The following is a 19916-nucleotide window of genomic DNA, read 5'->3' on the forward strand; positions in this document are numbered from 1 at the left end:
ATTTTTAAAAAACACTGTGATAGGCTACGTAAATGTTTACGTAGCCTATCACGGCTGGTTTAAAAGAAAAAAACACACACGCATACGCAAGTGGCGGCGCCCATGGGCACCGCCATTTGCATTCCTTATTTTGGTACGTCTTAGTCTACGTAAACATTTACGTAGACTAAGACGGCGAAAATAAGGGGAACGCAAATAACGTACGCCATTTGTGTACGCGCGTTTTTTTCTTTTAAATTAGCCGTGATAGGCTACGTAAACATTTACGTAGCCTATCACGGCTGACTGCAGGGACGCAAATGGTGGCGGCTATGGCCACTGCCATTTGCGTCCCTGCTAGCCAGCAGCCGGATGTCTGGCCACTGGTGGAGCCGGCTGGCGGCTCTGCAGAATTCCTGCGGAGCAGAGCTGGCCGGCCAGAATTCGGGGGGGAGGGATGGAGTGCCTCCCCCCACCACGAATGTCACCCTTCGAAAAGGTAAGTGACTTTCGTACATCCCTACTTTTGATACCATTGACCACAGTATCCTCCCGGACCATCTGGAGGGGTTGGGCATTGCAGACATCATATTATGGTGGTTCCGGTCCTTCCTTTCCAGCAGGTACCAGAGGGTAGCACTTGGAGAGGAGGTGTCAGACCAGTGGCCACTCACTTGTGGGGTGCCACAGGGGTCCATACTCTCCCTGATGGTATTTAACCTCTATGTGAAGCCCCTGGGGGCTATCATCAGGAGGTTCGGGGTGCAGTGTCATCAAAATACAGATGACATGCAGATCTACCTCTCGTTTACATCCTCACCAAGGTTGGCCATATAATCACTTTCCAAGTGTCTGGAGACGGTGAGTGGCTGGATGGGGAGGAATAAGCTGAAGCTGAACCCTGACAAAGCCGAGGTACTTTTGGTGGGAGACAAGTGGAGATTGGGGGATGCTGACCTGGTGCTGAATGGGGTACAGTTAGGGATGTTGGAGAATTCTGCCATGGACTCCAGTGATGCTGGATTCTTTAGAATCCGGCCCCCCAGAGTCCATGGCAGAATGGAGCAATCCCCACCACCACCCCATGGAATCCCCCCAGGACAGAGCCTATGTGGCTCTGGCGGCAGCTCCGGCGGTGACGGCGGCGGCTCTGGGTCTTCTTCTGGCCGCTGCCAGGCTGCGGCCGCAAATGGCAGCCGCTATGCCATTTGCGCCCCTGCCTTTTGCCATGATAGTCTATGTAGATACTTATGTAGCCTATCACAGCTTGGCAGGGACACAAATGGCAGCCAGCATAGTGGCCGCCATTTGCGGCTGCAGCCCGGCAGTGGCCAGACGTCCGGCTGCAGCCAGGCAGGATTCTGGGTGGAGGGACAGATCGCCTCCCCTCCACCGTGGATGCCTCTCAGCAGAGCAATGTAAGGGATTTGTACATCCCTAGGTATGGTTAGCCTTGAAAGACCAGGTCCACAGCCTGGGGGTCATTTTAGACTCCCAGCTGTCCATGGAGGCTCAGGGGTCAGCTGTGAGCCGGACAGCGCTGTACCAACTCCATCTGATACAGTGGCTGCACCCCTACCTTCCTGACCATCTTCTCCCATCGGTAGTACATGCTCTGGTCTCTTCTTGTCTAGACTACTGTAATGCACTCTACATAGGTGCATTACTATGCACCTATGCACTCTGAACCTTGAAGACAGTTCAGAAGCTGCAGCTGGTGCAGAACGTGGCAGCTTGCCTGATTAAAGGCAGCCGTTGGCGTGATCACATCACTCCAGTGCTGAAGGAGTTGCACTGGCTACCAGTTATTTTCCGGGCCAAATTCAAGGTGTTGGTTTTGACCTTTAAAACCCTATGCAGTTCCAGCCCAAGGAGCACCTCCAGCAACACCAGACAGGCCACTCAACAAGATCAGCCTCGGATGGCCTTCTCTCTGTCCCATCAGCCAGGAATGCTAGGTTGGTGAGGACGAGGGAGAGGGCCTTCTCTGTGGTGGCCCCCACTCTGTGGAACACCCTCCCTAGAGAACTGCACCACGCCACCTCTTTAATGAGCTTCTGCCACACATTGAAAACTTGGTTGTTCAGGCAGGCATTTGGGGTGGGTTAGGGTATTTTTAGTAATATGATGTTTTAATGTTTAATTTTATTGTTTAGACTGTTTGTACTGCTGTACATCGCCCAGAGTGGCTGGGCGACAGGCCAGATGGGCAATTAAGAAATTAAATACATACATACATACATACATACATACATACATAGAAAAGGGCAACAAAAATTATTAAGGGGATGGAGCATTTCCTCCATGAGGGAAAGTTACAACAGATGGGATTGTTTAGCTTGGAAAAAAGGAGGGTGAGAGGAGATATGATGGAGGTGTACAAATTATGCAAGGTGTGGAGACTGTGGATTGGGAGACATTTTTCTCCCTCTCACATAATACTCGAAATTGAGGTCATTCCATAAAACTGATTGGTGGGACATTCAGGACCAATACAAGTACTTCACACAGCGCATAGCTCACACATTCTTGGGCTTATGGTTATATACATTCATGTGGACATCCTATGTCAATACAACTGTTAATCCCTCAAGACTGAATCTCATGGGGGAGGGTCACTCAAACACCTCTATGCATTCAGTGTTGCATTTTCCATACGAATTACTTAGATATACATACAAATATATATGTGATAAACTATGCTCTTCCCTCCTTGACTTTAGAAACCCAAAGTGTCCTCATCTGTACATGCATAGAATTCTTTCCCCAAAGCATTCAACGGCAGTTCAGCAGGGGAGCCGGGTGGCTGTGCACAGTTCTGGTGGTGTCCAGAGCCATCTTGAGCAGTCCTGAAACCCTCCTATGCATTCACTCAATTCCATGTGCATTTCCCTATTGATGTCTGATGTCTGTTTCATGTCTTAGCCTAATGTAGGACTCAGGTATGATACCTCTGCTTTCTAGACTTCTGCTCTTTTCTTGCAATATCACTTTTCCCACCAAAAACAAAACAAAACAAAACCCAGTTAGTTTAAGGTACAATTGAACTCTTAGTTAGAACTTCCTGAAAGGCATAACGTTGGACTTCAGTATATGCATTGTTGGGGAGCACTAATTCCTGATGTCCTTTGTGGTAATAGCTCCTTCCCTTGCATGACACAACCTGTTGAAGTTTAATGAATTATTTCATTTCATTCTTCTTTTTTATTTCAGTGAAAAATACCCAAGGTGGCTTACAACTCAAGTGTTTGGACACCAGAACAGAGTGAGACATGCTCCAACAACTAAAATAGCACATATCAGAAGTGGGAAATGGGCATGGTAAATTAGAACATCCTTTTGCCTAATGAATTGGTACCCTAAAAGCACCTAAAAGGTCAGACCCAGAGTTTCTGTCAGTGGATATCTGCCCATAGAACCATCCAGCCAGAGAAAGAGGAGAAGTGATTTTTGTCAAGTCATCCTTCCCCCCTGTAACCCACTATACCTTCCAAAAATCTGCTCTGGGGTGCTGGGAAACCTACTGGAACTTTCTGTGGAGTGGTGCAGGGGGCTGAATAGGGAAGGGGGAATGAGAAAACATCATTTCCATTCCTTCTTCCTCCACTAGGAACCTTCACTGTATCTCAGCCCCTTGGCATTAAATGCTATTTCTGTGATTACAGTGCTGCAGCAAAAGAGAAATATAAGATTAACCAAAATAATTTTAATTGACAAAGCTGGCACTACAAATGTAGTGAATGTTGAGATAACTCAAGACATGTTGAGACAACTTGAGCTTCTCATACTATTGTCATGATTCCTCCACATCACCCTCCCACTTACTACTTGCAGTTTAAAGCGAAACTAAAACATGCTAAAATCGCTAACTCTCCTCTTTACTTTCTCCTGCACATTAGTTGAATGTAAAAAGCTAAGCTAAAGCATTACTGAGTTCCTCCAGGCATATCCAGAATTAAACTTCTAAAGTCTAGGAATCTAAAAAGTTCTGGATGACTAATATCCATAGTTACCCAAATCCTTGAGCCCAGTGGCCATAGCTCAATGTGATAGTGCACATGCTTTGCATATAGAAGACCCCAGGTTCAATCCCTGGCTTCTCCAAGTAGGGCAAGGAAACAGTGCTGCCTTAAACTAGGGATGGCGGAGAAATCTGCCAGCGATGCGGAGCCGGTGGCCGGCTCTGCAGGATCACCGTGGAGAGGAGCTGGCCCAGATGGATTCCGGGGGGAGGGACGGATCACCTCCCCCCCTGCAGACCCCCCCCAACTGGAAGGGGGTAAGTGATCCACCCACCCCTACACATGGGACAAAACTGACCCCTGTGAAGCCCCATACTGGAGAGTCCACGGGGCTGAACAATATCCCCCCAAGTACCACCTTCAGGAGCCAACCATCCAAGTAGGAGCAAAGCCACTGCAATGCAGTGCCCCCCACCCCCAACCCAAAAGTGGTCAATGGTATCAAAAGCCACTGAGAGATCAAGGAGAATCAACAAGGTCACAGTCCCCCGGTCTCTCTCCCAAAATAGGTCATCATGATACAGGGCGACCAAGGCTCTTTCCATGCCAAAACCTGGCCTGAACCCCGCTGGTTGGCAACCACCCTCTCAAGAACCTTGCCCTGGAAAGGAACATTTGCCACTGGCCTAAAATATATAAGGTTTTCCAGGTCCAAGGACGGTTTCTTGAGGAGTGGTCTCACCATCACCTCTTTGAGGTGGCTGGGGACCACTCCATCTCACAGGGAGGCATTTATCACCTTCCTGGCCCAGCCAGCTGTTCCTTCCCTGCCATTTTTTTTAAACCAAGAGGGGCAAGGATCCAGTATGGATGTGGTTGCATGAGCCAGTTGAAGCACCTTGTCAACATCCTTGAGCTGTACCAGCTGAAACTCATCCAAGAAAACAGGACAAGAGGTGTGTTCTGGGCACCTCACCAGATTCACCTGCTGCAAGACTGGAGTCTAAGTCCTGGTGGATGCAAGAGATTTTTTATAGTGGAAGTGCCTAGCAAAAGAATTACAGCAGGCCTCACATGGGTGTACAGTCTCCTTAGGGTCAGCATGTAATAGGCCATGAACAACCCTGAAAAGCTCCGCTGGGTGGCATATGGAAGATTGAATGGAGGCAGTGAAATGTTGCTTCTTTGCTGCTCTCACTGCCCCTGAGTATACCTTACCATAGGTACACATCAGGGTTTGATTGCACCCACTAGGAGTTCTTCTCCATCTCCACGCAAGCCGTCTATTTGTTTCATTGCACTCAACTCTGGGGTGTACCATTGACCAGTACAAGCTCTACTCAGGAGAAGGCACTCAGAAGCAATCATGTCAACTGCCCGGGTCATTTCTGCATTCCACAGATCAACCAGGGTTTTGACAAGAGAGCCAGCCATATCAGCCAGAAAGCTTGCCAGAGCCCTCTGGAAACCATCTGGATCTATTAGCTTCCAGCCATCTTAATAGGTCCCCCGCCCTTCCAGAGGGGAAAAGCTGCCATAAATCTAAACTTCAGCAGGTGATGATCTGACCATGAGAGAGGGACAGAAGCAAAGTCCCCCACCTTCAGATCGCCATCTCCCTGTCCAGTTGAGAAAACCAAGCCTAGAGTATGACCTACTATATGCGTTGGGCTAATGACATGTTGGAACAGTCCCATGGTTGTCATGGAGACCATGAAATCCTGAGCTGCCCCTGTCACAGTGCCCTCAGCATGAACTCAACAGTACACCCAAGACCACCGCTGTCAGCTCAGCTAGGGAGTCTGTTGAGCAGAAGGGTGGGTGGTACACCAACAGAATCCTCAATCTGGCTGGCTGGCCAGACACCGGGCCAGTAATCACATGAATGGGGAGCCTGCAGAGGGAGATGGAACTCCTATAGACCACAGCAATGCCCCCTCCTCTCCCTGGCCCTCAAGTCTTCCCTGATGCTGAACCAAGTATCCCAGTGGGCAGAGCTGAGAGAGACCAACTCCTCCCTGCTCACCCACTCAGGTCTCAGTTATGCATGCCAGATCAGCAGCCTCATCCACTTTTAAACCATGGATAAGAGAGGTCTTATTGTGAACCAATCTGGCATTTAAAAGCAGCAGCCAGAGGGCTGAGGGCAGGCTGATAGGGCAACCTCCACACCTGCAGATGGGGGGAGGGACAGAGCACGGCACAACCGTTAACTCACTGGGCCATGTTCCTCTAACCTAGGGGTGCACGAAAGTCCCTTACCTGTCCTCAAAGCTTTTCGCGGTGGGGGGGAGGCGCTTCGCTGCTCCCCCCGCGAAGTTCAGGCCGGGGGGGGAGGCTTCCCGCCTCGCCTGGCCGAAATTCAGGCCGGGGAGGAGGCGCCTCACCTCGCCCGGCCGCGAACTAAAAAGTTAAAAAAAAACAAAAACGCCCCCGTGATAGGCTACGTGACGATTAACGTAGCCTATCACGGCTAGATCTGCAAAGTCAGCCATGATAGGCTATGTAAATCATCACGTAGCCTATCACGGGTGACTTCAAAAAAAAAAAGCACGTACGCAAATGGCGGCCCCCATAGGGAGCTGCCATTCGCGTTCCTTATTTGGTCGCTGTAGTCTATGTAAATCTTTACGTAGACTACGGAGAAAATAAGGGCAACGCAAATAGCGTTGCCCTTATTTTCGCCATAGTCTACGTAAATCTTTACGTAGACTACAGCGACCAAATAAGGAACGCGAATGGCAGCTCCCTATGGGGGCCGCCATTATCCATACGCACTTTTTTTTTTTTAAAGTCATCCGTGATAGGCTACGTGATGATTTACGTAGCCTATCACGGCTGACTTTGCAAATCTAGCCATGATAGGCTACGTTAATCGTCACGTAGCCTATCACGGGGGCGTTCTTTTTTTTCTTTGATTGGAATGGCGGCAGCGGCAGCCGGTCGAAAGACCGGCTGCTGCTCCCGCCCCAGACGAACACCCGCCGAACCGCCGGCCGGACCCGCCGCCGGGAGGGACATTCGGCAAAGGTAAGTCCCATCCCGGGGGGGGGGTGCGGGGGGTGGGGGGGTGCGGAGAATTTCTCCCCGAAACTTGTTCAGGGTTCCAAACACGTTGGCACTCGGCCCCCCGAAGTTTCGGGGAGAAATTCTCCGCCATCCCTACCCGGCTGCCTGTCTCTCCTCAGTCCATGGCTCTATTGGCTAGCCCCAGTAGATTTGTGAAAGAATGACTTTGTTCAGCTGGCCATGGTGCGCAAGATTTAATCTACAAAACTTAGCGAGTTGCAATTTCTACATATAATGGCTATTTGCACAGATGGGTGGCTACAGGCACAGGTCAGCAGGGGGGCGGGAACAATTCTTTCTCCCTCTCCCATCCCAGCTACCACAAAGGCAGTGCCTTAATGGGAGGAGGATGAGAAGGAAGCCCCTCTTCTCCTCCTCCTCCCCCTCCTCCCATCAAGCACTGCCCCCGCAGTAGTTGGCTCAGTATGGGAGGGGGAGAAAGGATCAATGCTTTCTCCCCCTCCCATCCCAGGTACCATGAAGGCAGCTCTCTCGTCCTCCTCCCATCAAGGTGCTGCCTATACGGTATCTGGGAGGGGAGGGGAGGGGAGGGGAGGGGGTGAAAGCACTGGCCCTTTCTGGCTACTGTGCGCAACAGTAAATATACAAAAATATAGAGACCCTTTTTATGCAAGATGGGGCTCTATATTTTCATATGGTTACTGTTGCCATAACGGTGGCTGGAAAGGGCCATTTCCACAAAATAAGAGGCCTCTAATCTTGTGGAAATGGCCCATTCTGGGCGCCGTTGTGTGCAACAATTCATATATGAAAATATAGAGCCCCATCTTGTGTAAAAGATGGTGGTGCACACAGAGGAGTGGGCAGCTGTGGTACACTTCTGGACAGCTCTCCAAGCCTTCCAGGGGCTTGCACAGCCTGGCTGGTCTGGGTGAGCAGCAGCGGTGGCTTCTCTACCGCCCACTGAGCAGGGACTCCAGTGAGTGTCTCCATCCCTAAGAGCAGCCCGCTGGTGGAATGCCTGGAGCTCAGCCTGTTTTGACCCTGATGAGCTGTGGTAGAAGAACAATCCTGAGGAGACTGTGAGGAGAAGAAAGGATGGCAGTGAAGAGATGTCCTGAGGAGACAATGACATAAGGCTGATCAGAGAGCACCTCCTCACATTTTCAGATACATTCTCAGGTTTGCAGTGCTGCTTGGCTCTTTCTCTGCATTCTTCTCTTGTCAAGACAAGAAGTGGCTGTCAAAAGAGTCCTCAGTGGACATCAACTGTGAAGGAGAAGACTCTTTCCTGTAAGACTTTGTGTGCTAGTGCTCTCACAACTTTCAGATCTCTTGGCACTCTCAAGAAAAGCAAGGGAACCAAAGGGTTACTCTCCTTGTTTATTAGCTGAAAGCAAGTGATTTGAACACAGTAACCTTGACCTGGCACTGAGTTAAGAGTAGACTTAGTTCTACCCCATCTCCAGTGTCCATCCAGGTTTGGCTGTTGGAGGAGTCATTCCAGAGGCACTCCCCCCTCCCCTGGCCACCACACTGTAGAGAGGTGATACAGGTTTGGTCCAGCAAAGAATGGTGGAATCACACCAGCAGTTTTAAGAGGCTTCTTGGAAATGCACAGTCACTCCCACAGATAATCTTACTAGTCAAAGGTGAACAAAGGCAGGAGTACTTAGACATTCTAAAACAGGGAAGGGAGTCAATGGTACTGATATAACAGAATCACGTTCCTGGTATATGAAGCTGCAGAGTTAAGAGGACATAGCAAAGAAATCTACTGATTGAATATTTGCTTTGGATAAATGTTACTTTCTGGCGAACAAAGAGGCCCAAGGGGGAAATAGTGAGAAATTTAGGCAACTTCATGTTGAAATTTCTGCATTCCTAGGAATAACTGCCGGTCAGGAGTCTTCAGGTCAGGTGAATGGAAGACAAGAGTGGCAGAATACTCTGTCCTGGAATGGCAGGTGATGGGGAGTCTTGCCAAGAATATGTTGCAATTCAAGTCTCGCCAAACTCAGTGGATGATGTACAGGAGACTCCAGCTGCTCTGACTTGCTTGGTCTTTGCTTAATTGCTCTCCAACCGTCATATGACACAATCCCCCCCCCCCCCCGGCCGTCAAGGTAATTATCAGTGAACTTCAATTTAGAAGCACGGGACTCTTTCTTGGCACTTACAAGAATTGCAGATTTGTAATTGATAAGAAAAAAGAAACCAACTTGTTACCAGGCTAACTTATTAGCTCATTAGGTGAAAACAACTTATTTGAATACAGTAAACCAGTACTAATTATCTGTCTGTCTGTCTATCATCTATTAGTTTTAGGCCACCTGTAAAGGTAGTTTATTCATTCATTTATTTATTTAGTAAATTCCTTAATCGCCCATCTGGCCAGTCACCCGGCCACTGTGGGCAAAGTACAATGGTACAATTTAAAACAGTAAAATTATACATTAAAACATTATTTAAAAATACCATAACCCACCCCAAATGCCTGCCTGAACAACCAAGTTTTCAGTGTGTGGCGGAAGCTCATTAAAGAGCGGGCATGGCAGAGTTCCCTAGGGAGGGAGTTCCACAGAGTGGGGGCTACCACAGAGAAGGCCCTTTCCCTTGTCCTCACCAGCCTAGCTGTCCTGGCTGATGGGACAGAGAGAAGGCCATCCGAGGCTGATCTTGTTGAGCAGCCTGTCTGATGTTGCTAGAGATGCTCCTTGAGATAGGCTGGGCCGGAACCGCATAGTAGGGATGTATGAAAGTCACTTACCTTTTTGAAGAGTGACATTTGCGGTGGGGGGGAGGCGCTCCGTCCCTCCCCCTGAAATTCTGTCCAGCTGGCTCTGCTCTGCGGAGATTCTGCAGAGCCGCCAGCCACGGCTGCCTGCAGCCGGACATCAGGCCTCTGGGCAGCCTGCAGGGATGCAAATGGCGGCAGCCTTGACGCCACCATTTGTGTCCCTGTATTTAGCCATGATAGGCTACGTAAATATTTACGTAGCCTATCACAGCAAGCAAAAAAAACAACAGCAGATGCAAATGGCAGTGGCTACGGCGGCCACCATTTGTGTTCCCTTTTTTTCGCTGTTTTAGCCTACATAAATATTTACGTAGGCTATTACGGCCAAAAAAAAAGGAATGCAAATAGTGCCCACTATGCTATTTGCGTTCCCCTTTTTTTTCACCGTAATAGCTTACATAAATATTTACGTAGGCTAAAACGGCAAAAAAACGAGAACGCAAATGGCGTCCACCATAGCCACCGCCATTTGCGTATGCTGTTTTTTTTTTTTGCTTGCCATGATAGGCTACATAAATACTTATGTAGCCTATCACGGCCTCCGCAGGGATGCAAATGGCATCCCTGTGTTAGCCGTTATAGGCTACCTAAGTATTTCGGTAGCCTATCACGGCTATGATGAGGAAGCGAATGGCGGCCGCAGCACGGCCGCCATTTGCAAGTCAGCAAGGATGGCAGCAGGTAAGTGCTCTGTTTCGCCTGCCTTTCATGGGATGGGGTGGGGGGCGGGGGCTTCGTTCTACAGATTTCGGGGGGCCGAATGCACTGGCATTCGGCCTCACCGAGATCTGTGGCGGAATTCTCTGACATCCCTACTGCATAGGGTTTTAAATGTCAAAGCCAACACTTTGAATCTGGCCCAGAAAACAACTGGTAGCCAGTGCAACTCCTTCAGCACCGGAGTGATGTGTTCATGCCAGTGGCTGCCTTTAATCAGGTGAGCCACCGTGTTCTGCACCAGCTGCAGCTTCCAAACCATCTTCAAGGGTAACCCCACGTACAGCACATTACAGTAGTCTAGATGAGAGGAGACCAGGGCATGTACTACCGATGGCAGCAGATTGTCAGGAAGGTAGGAGTGCAGCCACCATATCAGATGGAGTTGGTACAATGCTGTCCGGCTCACGGCTGACACCTGACCCTCCATGGACAGCTGGGAGTTTAAAATGACCCCCAGGCTGTGGACCTGGTCTTTCAAGGTTAGCCATACCCCATTCAATGCCAGGTCAATGTCCCCCAACTTCCTCTTGTCTCCCACCAGAAGTACCTCCATCTTGTCAGGGTTCAGTTTCAGCTTATTCCTCCCCATCCAACCACTCACCATCTCCAGACATTTAGAGAGGGATTCCATGGCCAACCCTGGTGAATATTTGAATGAGAGGTTGAGCTGCGTGTTATCTGGATATTGATGACACTGCACCCCAAACCTCCTGATGATAGCCCCCAGTGGCTTCACATAGATGTTAAATAGCATTGGGGAGAGGATGGACCCCTGTGGCACCCCACAAGTGAGCGGCCATGGCTCCAAAATCTCCTCTCCCAGTGCTACCCTGTGGTACCTGCTGGAGAGGAAGGACTGGAACCACCATAATATGATGTCCCCAATGCCCATCCTCTCCAGGCGGTCCAAGAGGATACCATGGTCAATGGTATCAAAAGCCGCTGAGAGGTCGAGGAGAACAAGGAAGGAGCATTCACCCCAATCCAAATCCCTCTTCATACCATCCACCAAAGCGACCAAGGCCATTTCTGTCCCATGCTCAGGCCTGAACCATGATTGAAATGGATCTAGATAATTGGCTTCTTCCAAGTGTGCCTTCAACTGCATTGCCACCACCCGCTCAATGATCTTGCCCCAAAATGGCAGATTCGAGACTGGGTGAAAGTTGTTCAAAACTTGGGGATCCAAGGAGGGCTTCTTTAATAGTGGTCTTATCACAGCCTCCTTGAGGGCTGATGACATCACTCCCTCTTCAAGGGAGGCATTCATCACTGCCCTGATCCCCTCACCCAATCTCTCTATGCAGCTCATAATGAGCTAAGATGGGCAAGGTTCAAGTAAGCAGGTGGTCAGCTTTACAGATGAAAGCACCTTGTCCACTTCATCAGAAGGAAGAAGCTGGAACTGATCCCACAAAACCAGTTTGCCACAGGCTGCCTCTCACTCACTAACTGTATCCACGGCGTACGAAATAACACTCCTAATCCGATCAATTTTATCCACAAAGTGCATTGCCAAGGCCTCACAGGAGGCCTTGGAATGCTCCAGCGGTTCCAGAGCAACTGGACCAACCAAGCTTTGGACCACTTGGAACAGCCTCCTGGGACGGCACTCTGTGGACGCGATAGAAGCAGCATAGTATTCCTTTTTTGCTGCCTTCATCGCCACGTGATAGGCTGAAGATACACCTCTAGCCCGTGTCCGTTCGTCTTCGGAGCGAGACTTCCACAACCAGAGCTCTAGCCGTCTCATCTCCTGTTTCAGGGCTCATAACCACGGATTAAACCATGGTGCAGTTCAAACCCTGTTCAGGGGGAGAGGGTGTTTTGGAGCCACCAATCTAATGCTCCAGTGATTGCAGCATTCCAGTCACCCACCAGGGCCTCAACCGAGTGGCCGTTTGCATGCTCCAGAGAATACCCAGGAGCGTTCAGGAATCCATTCGGATCCATAGGATGCCTGGGTTGGACCATTTTAATGGGTCCTCCACCCCTGCAGAGGGGTTATGGAACCAAGAAGTCCAACATCACCAGATAGTGATCTGACCATGACAAGGGGGTGGTGGATATACCCCCAACTTCCAGATCACTCCCCACTTCTCCAGAGACAAATACAAGGTCTAGTGCATGACCGGCTACATGAGTGGGCCCAGTTAGAATAGGGTACAGCTCCCAGGAAGCCATGGTCTCCATGAAGTCCTGAGGTGGCCTCATGAGGATAGCCTCTGTCTGAATGTACATTGAAGTCCTCCAACACCATTAAGTTCGGGGACTGTACACACACATCAGAGACCACCTCAATCACCTCGGCCAGGGAGTCAGTCATGCAGCGGGGTGGGCGGTATATCAGCAGAATCCCCAGAATGCCTTTTGGGCCCAACCTCCAGTACATGCACTCAGCAACCTTGGTCTCCCGGAGAGGGGGTCTGGTGAAGACCAAGGACACCCAGTAGATAACAGCCACTCCCCCTCCCTGATCCCCAGCCCTTGGCTGCTGTGCACACGAAAACCGGCTGGGCACATGGCCACCAGAGTTGGAGCAGCAGCCTCAGCCAGCCAGGTCTCCGTAATACATGCCAGGTCTGCACCCCCATCCAGGATCATGTCATGGATGAGGGATGTTTTCTGGGTAACAGACCTGGCATTGCAGAGCAGCAAACGAAGGCCAGAAGATGGAGTCACACCTCCCCCAGCCATCCTTTGGCTCTGGACAGGCCCAGAACAGGGGACAGATATTACACATCTCCCCCTTGTTCTCCTTACCTGGCATGGCCTGCCCCCAGTGCTCCGCCAGCGCCTGCCGCCCAGCCTCTGTATAGTCTGGCCCCCAATGCTCCCCCCACTGCCTCCATCAGGTGGACACATGCCCCCTCGCTCCCACCTATCAGGCAGGATACTCACTCCTAAAAACACAAGAGAATCCCCAAAAACCCACCCCCCACCAACAATTAAACAAAAATCAAAACAAAACATCCCCTTCACCAATACTGGCTCTCCCAGGCCACCTCAGCCAGTCAGCATATATGGTCCCTCCAGGATGAACAGGTGGTGACAGTCGGCAGCAGCTGGCTCCGTACCTGGGGGCCTGGTCCTGCAGGGATTGGTGGTCTGCCAGGCAGAAGCCCACAGAAGAGCGGCGGTGGCGGTGGTGGCTGCCACAGCAGCAAGCAGCAGGCACTCCCTCTTCCTGGATGGTTGCTCTCCTACAGGTACTGGCTCCTGTAGCCTTAGTTCTACCCCTTCTTTGGTGGCCACAAAGTTTTGGCTGTTAATGGAGGCCATCAGACTCTAGATGGTTGAAGTAGGTTCGCTGCAAGCTTGGGTCCCACAGCTCTGAGTGGTGATTCCTGCTTGCCTCACCTAGGGATGTCCATTGTGGGGACAACTGCCCCTTTTAGGGCCTGGCACATTCCCGCAATGCCCCCTGCTTGCCTTGCCTTTGGGAGCTGAGCCGGGGGTTCACTCCCAAAATCTGGGAACTCCTCCCCCCTGGAAATGTGATGTTCTGCAAATCAGGATTGCAATTTGCACAAATTACAGCCCTAATTCATGGAACATTGCATTTGCGGGGGGGGGGAGTTCCTGCTTCTGCCACCAACACGAGCAGGGATTGACGGAGGGTTGCACAGCAGTGGCAGCAGCAGTGACAGGGAAGGAGGGCAGCACCATGGCACTCAGCTCCCTCCGCTGCTGTTTAGCCCTCCTTCTTTCCCTGCCGGTGCCAACAGGGAGAGAGGTAGGGTTTCAAGGTGGGGCAAGAGGGAGGGCTGCATGGTGATGGTGGTGGCAGGGTGGCAGGGGAGTGCCATGGTGCTGCCCTCCCTCCCTGTTGCTGCTGCCACCAAGGTGCAAGGGCAGAAAATCCACCAGCAGCCCAAACCTCTGCAGACCGATCTGGGCCAGCTGGCAGATCTCGGGCCAGAGTCCAGGGGGCCAAGCCATGAAAGCTCGCGGATCACCGCCCCCAAACAGATTCCTCTGACATCCCTAGCTGCACCCCGCCACATTCACATTGTAGAGTTGCCCAGAAAACAACAACAGCACCCTGGAAATGCAAGCTAAGGAAATGTGTGGCTAACATCCCTACTTACTTATTTAATTTGAGGCTCTCAGCGGCTCATCTTTAACTCACAAAGCCTACACAACGCTCGCATTTAGGCAGTCCCAGTTAATAACCCAGCCACTGGCTTTTGAACAAGGTCAAGTTTCCAAATAGTCTCCAAAGGCAACCGTATGTATAATGCATTGCAGTAGTTTAAACAGGATATGACTAACACAGTATGTCTAAGCATGACCATAATCCCTCTGCTAGAGAAATGAAGGACCATTTGTATTCATTACATGGCATACAATTGGTGGTAAATCTGCAGACATTAAACAGGCTTGTTCTGCGTTTTACCTCAAGGATTCTACATCATTACAGCTCCATGTCAAGAGCTTCAAGATTTCTGTTCTTGTGAAGGCATCATAACTGGGTTTGATCCCTGAGTTCCACTTGCTCTTGACTCTCCTCCTCCTCCTCCTTGAAAACCCTCTGGAGTATGACTTTCATGCTCTCCCTAGTCTGAGCCCTCTTGTTCCTCCCCACAAGGAAATAAATCAGTGGGTTAACACTGCTGTTTAGGGAGGCACATAAAAAGCCCAAATCAAAGACATATTGATCTTGAAATAGGATGAAATAACTGAGTACATAAATCGCAGTAAGTGGAAAAGCGAAGATCAGGAAGAAGAGGAGTGCAAGCAAAATGGCTGTTAAAAGCTTTCCCCGCCTTTGTTGTTGTGATTTAATGCAGCATTTGATGAACAAGGTGAGACTGGAGACAGTCATGAGTGGGAGGCAAACCAGAGTATGTATAATAAGCTGGAAGAACAGGGTATCATCAACTATAAACGTAGTAGATGTAATGAAAAGAGCTAAGTCAATTCCAGAGGGGAGGGAGGAGAGGACCCATATGAAGGCACATAGAATGGTGGACAAGTGTGGCGGGCGACGGCACCGATGCCAAATGGGGAAGAGGACAGCTACACACCTGTCTATGCTGATGGCTGTCAGAAGAAGCTGACCAGTGCAGTAAGTGAACATAAACATATTAAAAAATGTCCAAAAAGAAAGAGAAGACATGACTGTGTTTCTGGCAAATGCTTGAAAAACAGCATCTATGCCTATTGTGAGTAGGGTCATCTGGACCCCAAAGTCAGCAACAGCCAAATTCAGAATGTAGGTGGTGAAAGGGTCCCTCTTCATGGAGAAGCCAAGAAGCCAGATGACAATTCCATTCCCCACAAGTCCGAAAATGCAGATAACAATAATTAAGACAGAACTAATACTTGAATCAAAAATATAATATGATAGCACTTCAGAAGTTGAGCCATTGTTATATGTTAAATTGATGTCATTGTATTCAGTATAATTGTGTTTATTATTTTCCACGCTAGTATCTAATGTTCCAAAGAAAAGGGATGTCAGATTGAAATTGGTCTTCATATTTAAACTATGCCTTGTGGGTTCTCTTGTTCCTGTTTCCTGTATGGCTCTTCCTCTGCCCTCCTTCAGTATTGTCCTATGGATCTAATACTCTGAGCTAATATCCATGCCTATATAATTGTTTCAGTGTTTCCAACACAGATTTATGGAGTAATGTCAAATTTCACATGAAGACTTTATACTAAATGCTTAGATTTAGATTATTTTCTTGTGCTTTTCTCATGGATTGCTGGTCAAGAAGAAAAAATCCCCAAGGGACAACAACAAAAATGACCCTGTGTAGAAAAAATCCTTTCTTAGACCCATTTGAAGCAGCAAGGGCTGAGGGCTGCCCAGATTGTTGGAAATCCAGTGCTGGATCAGTAGTAGTCAGCTCTTTCTCATTCACCGTCGATGCTTGCCGTGCGGCACAATGCCGTAGGAGAGAATGCATTCTCTTATTAATCTGGGGGTCATTATGTTATGGATTGCACTCCTATGGTCTTCTGTTGAGAAAGCAGAATTTTAGAATGTTGAAAATGGAGTATTCCTTTGGGATCTACAACTATTTGGGGTTTATTATATTTTAAGGAATAATTAGAATAGATGTCCCCAAAGCAATATATGCATGTATATATTTTTTTTTTTGTCTTTTCAGAGGAACACACCAGCACTTCTCCACATGATGTATGTCTGTATATATTTGGGGTGTGCAGCAATCAAGTTTGGACTCCAGTTTTGCTATTCTGAAAACATTGCAATTCAGCTCAGATAGGTTTGGACGCTGCCTGACATGACCTCGGCCCGTATCGGAACCTTGATTTGGAAATGCAGTGCTTTGTGCCTCCTGTTGATTATCACTGGAAATCATCAACTAACAACAATAAAATATTTGTCTGTTTGTCAGATGTGGTTTAAATGTGCAAGTACATTAGCGTAGACAGTATGCCACTGTGCCTGCTTTTTAGCCCCCTCCATGGGGCAGTGCAGGCACTAGGCCGTTACCCGTTGTGCTGAATGAAGGACCCCTTAAGCGTTTCTGTTTTCTGCTTAATTGGGACCAAAAACACAGAAAGGACACTAGGACAGGCAGGGATGGGGGATGTGAAGCACACAGTAGCAAAGGGACTTGAATGTCCAGAAGGTTTCAGGCAAGCGCCCACAGTTACACCCTCCCAGGTCTCACAGACTCCACCAAAAACATTGACATTCCTGCTCTTTGGAGAGACAACTAGCCAAGAGCTGTTTTCGTTATATGGAGAGCTTGGGGAGAAATGTGTCAATTAATGGCCACACTCTGTCTGTGTCTCTATGTCCCTCCAAAGAAAAAAACATACTAACTTTTCAGGATTATTCAGATTTATTTTTGGTGCAGTTTAGAGGAGCACTGCTTTAGTTCAGACATCTCATGAATCTGACTGAATCAGCCCAATTCATTTCTAGAGTCAGGATTCGTCTCGTGAAAAAGTTTATATTCCTCTCATTAAATCTGCACTCCCCCTGTTTCAAGCTGCAGCGGTTGGGATCTTCTAGTAGACCTGCATGGCTACCTACAATTATTACATACTATAGAACTTGACCATCACACATACACACACACACACTTCAGCTCAAAGGAAAAACACACCCTATTTCCAAGGAAAGTCATACTGTGTTTTTAGATGATTTGTGCATGTATTTTTCTTTCTCCTCCTCTCTCACACAAGAGATGATGCCTCCTCTGATAGTGCTGGCCTTCTTCAAATTTTATGAGTAACTTGTCTTAAAATAATTAACCTTTTAAAAAACAGCTGCCTTTTTAGTTGATACACATTTTACAATTTGAAATGATCTTGAAGGAAAACAGATGAATGAGCTACACATGGAGAAACATTGAGTACTTTTGACTCACACCAAATTGCTGGTGGTGAGAAAGTAGGTACCTTGACAGTGGGTCCCTTCCTATAACAAGACAGGACCACACCTCAGTGGTAGAGTTACATACCCAAGGTCCCAGATTCAATTTAATCTTGAGGACTGCTGAGGGATTTTACTATATTCAATGGTATACAGATGCCACAAAGAAAGAAAGAAAGAAAGAAAGAAAGAAAGAAAGAAAGAAAGAAAGAAAGAAACTAAGGAAGGAAGGAAGGAAGGAAAGAAGGAAGGAAGGATCCTCTTCATCTCCAGCTAAGGCCAAGGAACACCTCTTGGTCTGACTAGCGATAACGCAGCTTCTTATGGAAATGGAAAGGAGGTTGGGAATAGGGACAAATTAATCTGCCAATTTCTGTTTCTCATGATATCTCATTTTTCCAATCTTAAATTTTACAGTTTTTACAATTTTATAGTCTTACACATTTTACAGTTTGAAATGATCTCGAAGGAAAACAGACGGCTGAGCTATGCATTGAGAAACATTACTTTTCACTCACACCAAATTGCTGGTGGTGAGAGAGCAATGAATAGGTGCCTTGAAGGGGGTACTTTCCTATCACAAGAAACGACCACACCTCAGTGGTAAAGCACATGCCCAAGGTCACAGGTTCAATCCTTCACATCTTCAGGTAAAGTGGGGAAAGAATCCCTGGTCTGATGAGACATAAGGCAGGTTCTTATGGAATGGGAATACAGTGTGGGAATAGGGATGGATTAATCTGTCAATTCTCCGGGAGAGAGAGGAGGACAGGAAGGCCTGGCATGCTACGGTCCATGGGGTCACGAAGAGTCAGACACGACTGAACAACAACAACAACAAACTGTCAATTTCAGTTTCTCACAATTTCTCATTTTTCCAGTCTTAAATTTGGTTTGTCTTGAACTTCAAGAATTTCTTCAGTCTTAAGTCTGGTTCATCCGAAACCTTGAGAATGATTTTGAAGCTCACATGAAAATTCTGAAGATTTTTGTCCACATTTCTCTTAATACATGCATTGTTATGTGTATTTTTCCTAATATACACATCTTTTGCAAGCAATTTTTTCTAATATAATGCATTTTGAACAGTATTTTCCTAAATCTACACATTTTTCTATGCATTTTTTTTCTGAATTCCAAATTCAGAGAAGTCCAAATTTCAAGGAATCACTGAGTTTCGGTTCACATACTGGTTTGAAACTGTGAAATTAGAGATGTTTGCATGAAAATGTGAACTGAACACATTTCTCCCCCATTGCTTGGTGGAAAATGGCATGCAGCAAAAGTTACAGTCTGAAAGATGCACAGTTCATGGTATTCCTTTGCTGAAATATAACCCCAATTCAATATAAGCAGGTTGAATCCTGCACTCCAAGAAGCCTCAGACATACCTGGTGGTGATGGTGACAGTCCCAGGTGTGGTCCAGCAGTCTCTTTCAACAGCCAAAGGAGTCCAGAAGGTTAGATTTCCTTGATGGATCTATAGAGCTTCTCTGCTTAATGGCTGGAATGCCTCTTCCAAAGAAGGAGAAAGTATTATGTAGAAAAAGGAACAGCCAATAGTCACTGAACGAAATGAAGATGGTGTGTTAGTATCTTTCTCTGAACCCAGAGAGGTAAAGTGCAACCATGAAAGATGCTATTGAATACATCCAGGAGGCTACAGTGGTTGCTATGCAGGAGGAGCTGATTGTATCCCAGAAGCAGAGGCATCAGTTAAAAATACTACTACTACTAACAACCCAGCTTAACATCAGCCTGCTTCTCCCATCCCATGCCTTGTGCTCTGCACTCTTTTAGAATACTGAGTACAAGTGACAAGAGAGTGGCACAGTAGGTCAAATAGCTGGGTTCTTGGGGTTGAGTAGTCAGTTAACTGCAACTTCGTGGGTGTGGCTGTACTACAGAAGAAACATGTATGTGCTGTTGTTTTGTCAGTCACTTATCCATTCAATATGAAGCAGGAAGCCTGTTTCATAATCAGGGAGCAAGGTTTTCCTGGCTTGGTGGTCTAGAAGTATGATGTTCACTTCAGGCATACATGTTTTCATATTTATATCCTCTG

At 48.0% G+C, this 19916-nt stretch overlaps 1 protein-coding gene across 1 annotated transcript; it reads right to left on the reverse strand.

The window, feature by feature from the left end:
• Positions 1 to 14335: 14335 nt before the first annotated feature.
• Positions 14336 to 19677, reverse strand: LOC146346557 (mas-related G-protein coupled receptor member H-like). The gene is made up of 2 exons (XM_084847954.1): positions 19243 to 19677; positions 14336 to 16461 (listed from the first exon to the last, which is right to left on the reverse strand). Exon 2 carries the CDS (start codon positions 15974 to 15976, stop codon positions 14957 to 14959), a length of 1020 nt encoding a protein of 339 aa, XP_084704080.1. The 5' UTR covers positions 15977 to 16461; positions 19243 to 19677; the 3' UTR covers positions 14336 to 14956.
• Positions 19678 to 19916: the final 239 nt, after the last annotated feature.

Source organism: Heloderma suspectum, chromosome 4 (genome assembly GCF_057233095.1).
Source record: "Heloderma suspectum isolate Gila_16-S chromosome 4, 16-S_ref, whole genome shotgun sequence".
NCBI classification, from domain to species: Eukaryota; Metazoa; Chordata; class Lepidosauria; order Squamata; family Helodermatidae; genus Heloderma; species Heloderma suspectum.

Bases quoted from the DNA above. Each gene is read 5' to 3' on its own strand.
- LOC146346557 (XM_084847954.1), bottom strand. From the start codon at position 15,976: ATGAAGACCAATTTCAATCTGACATCCCTTTTCTTTGGAACATTAGAT.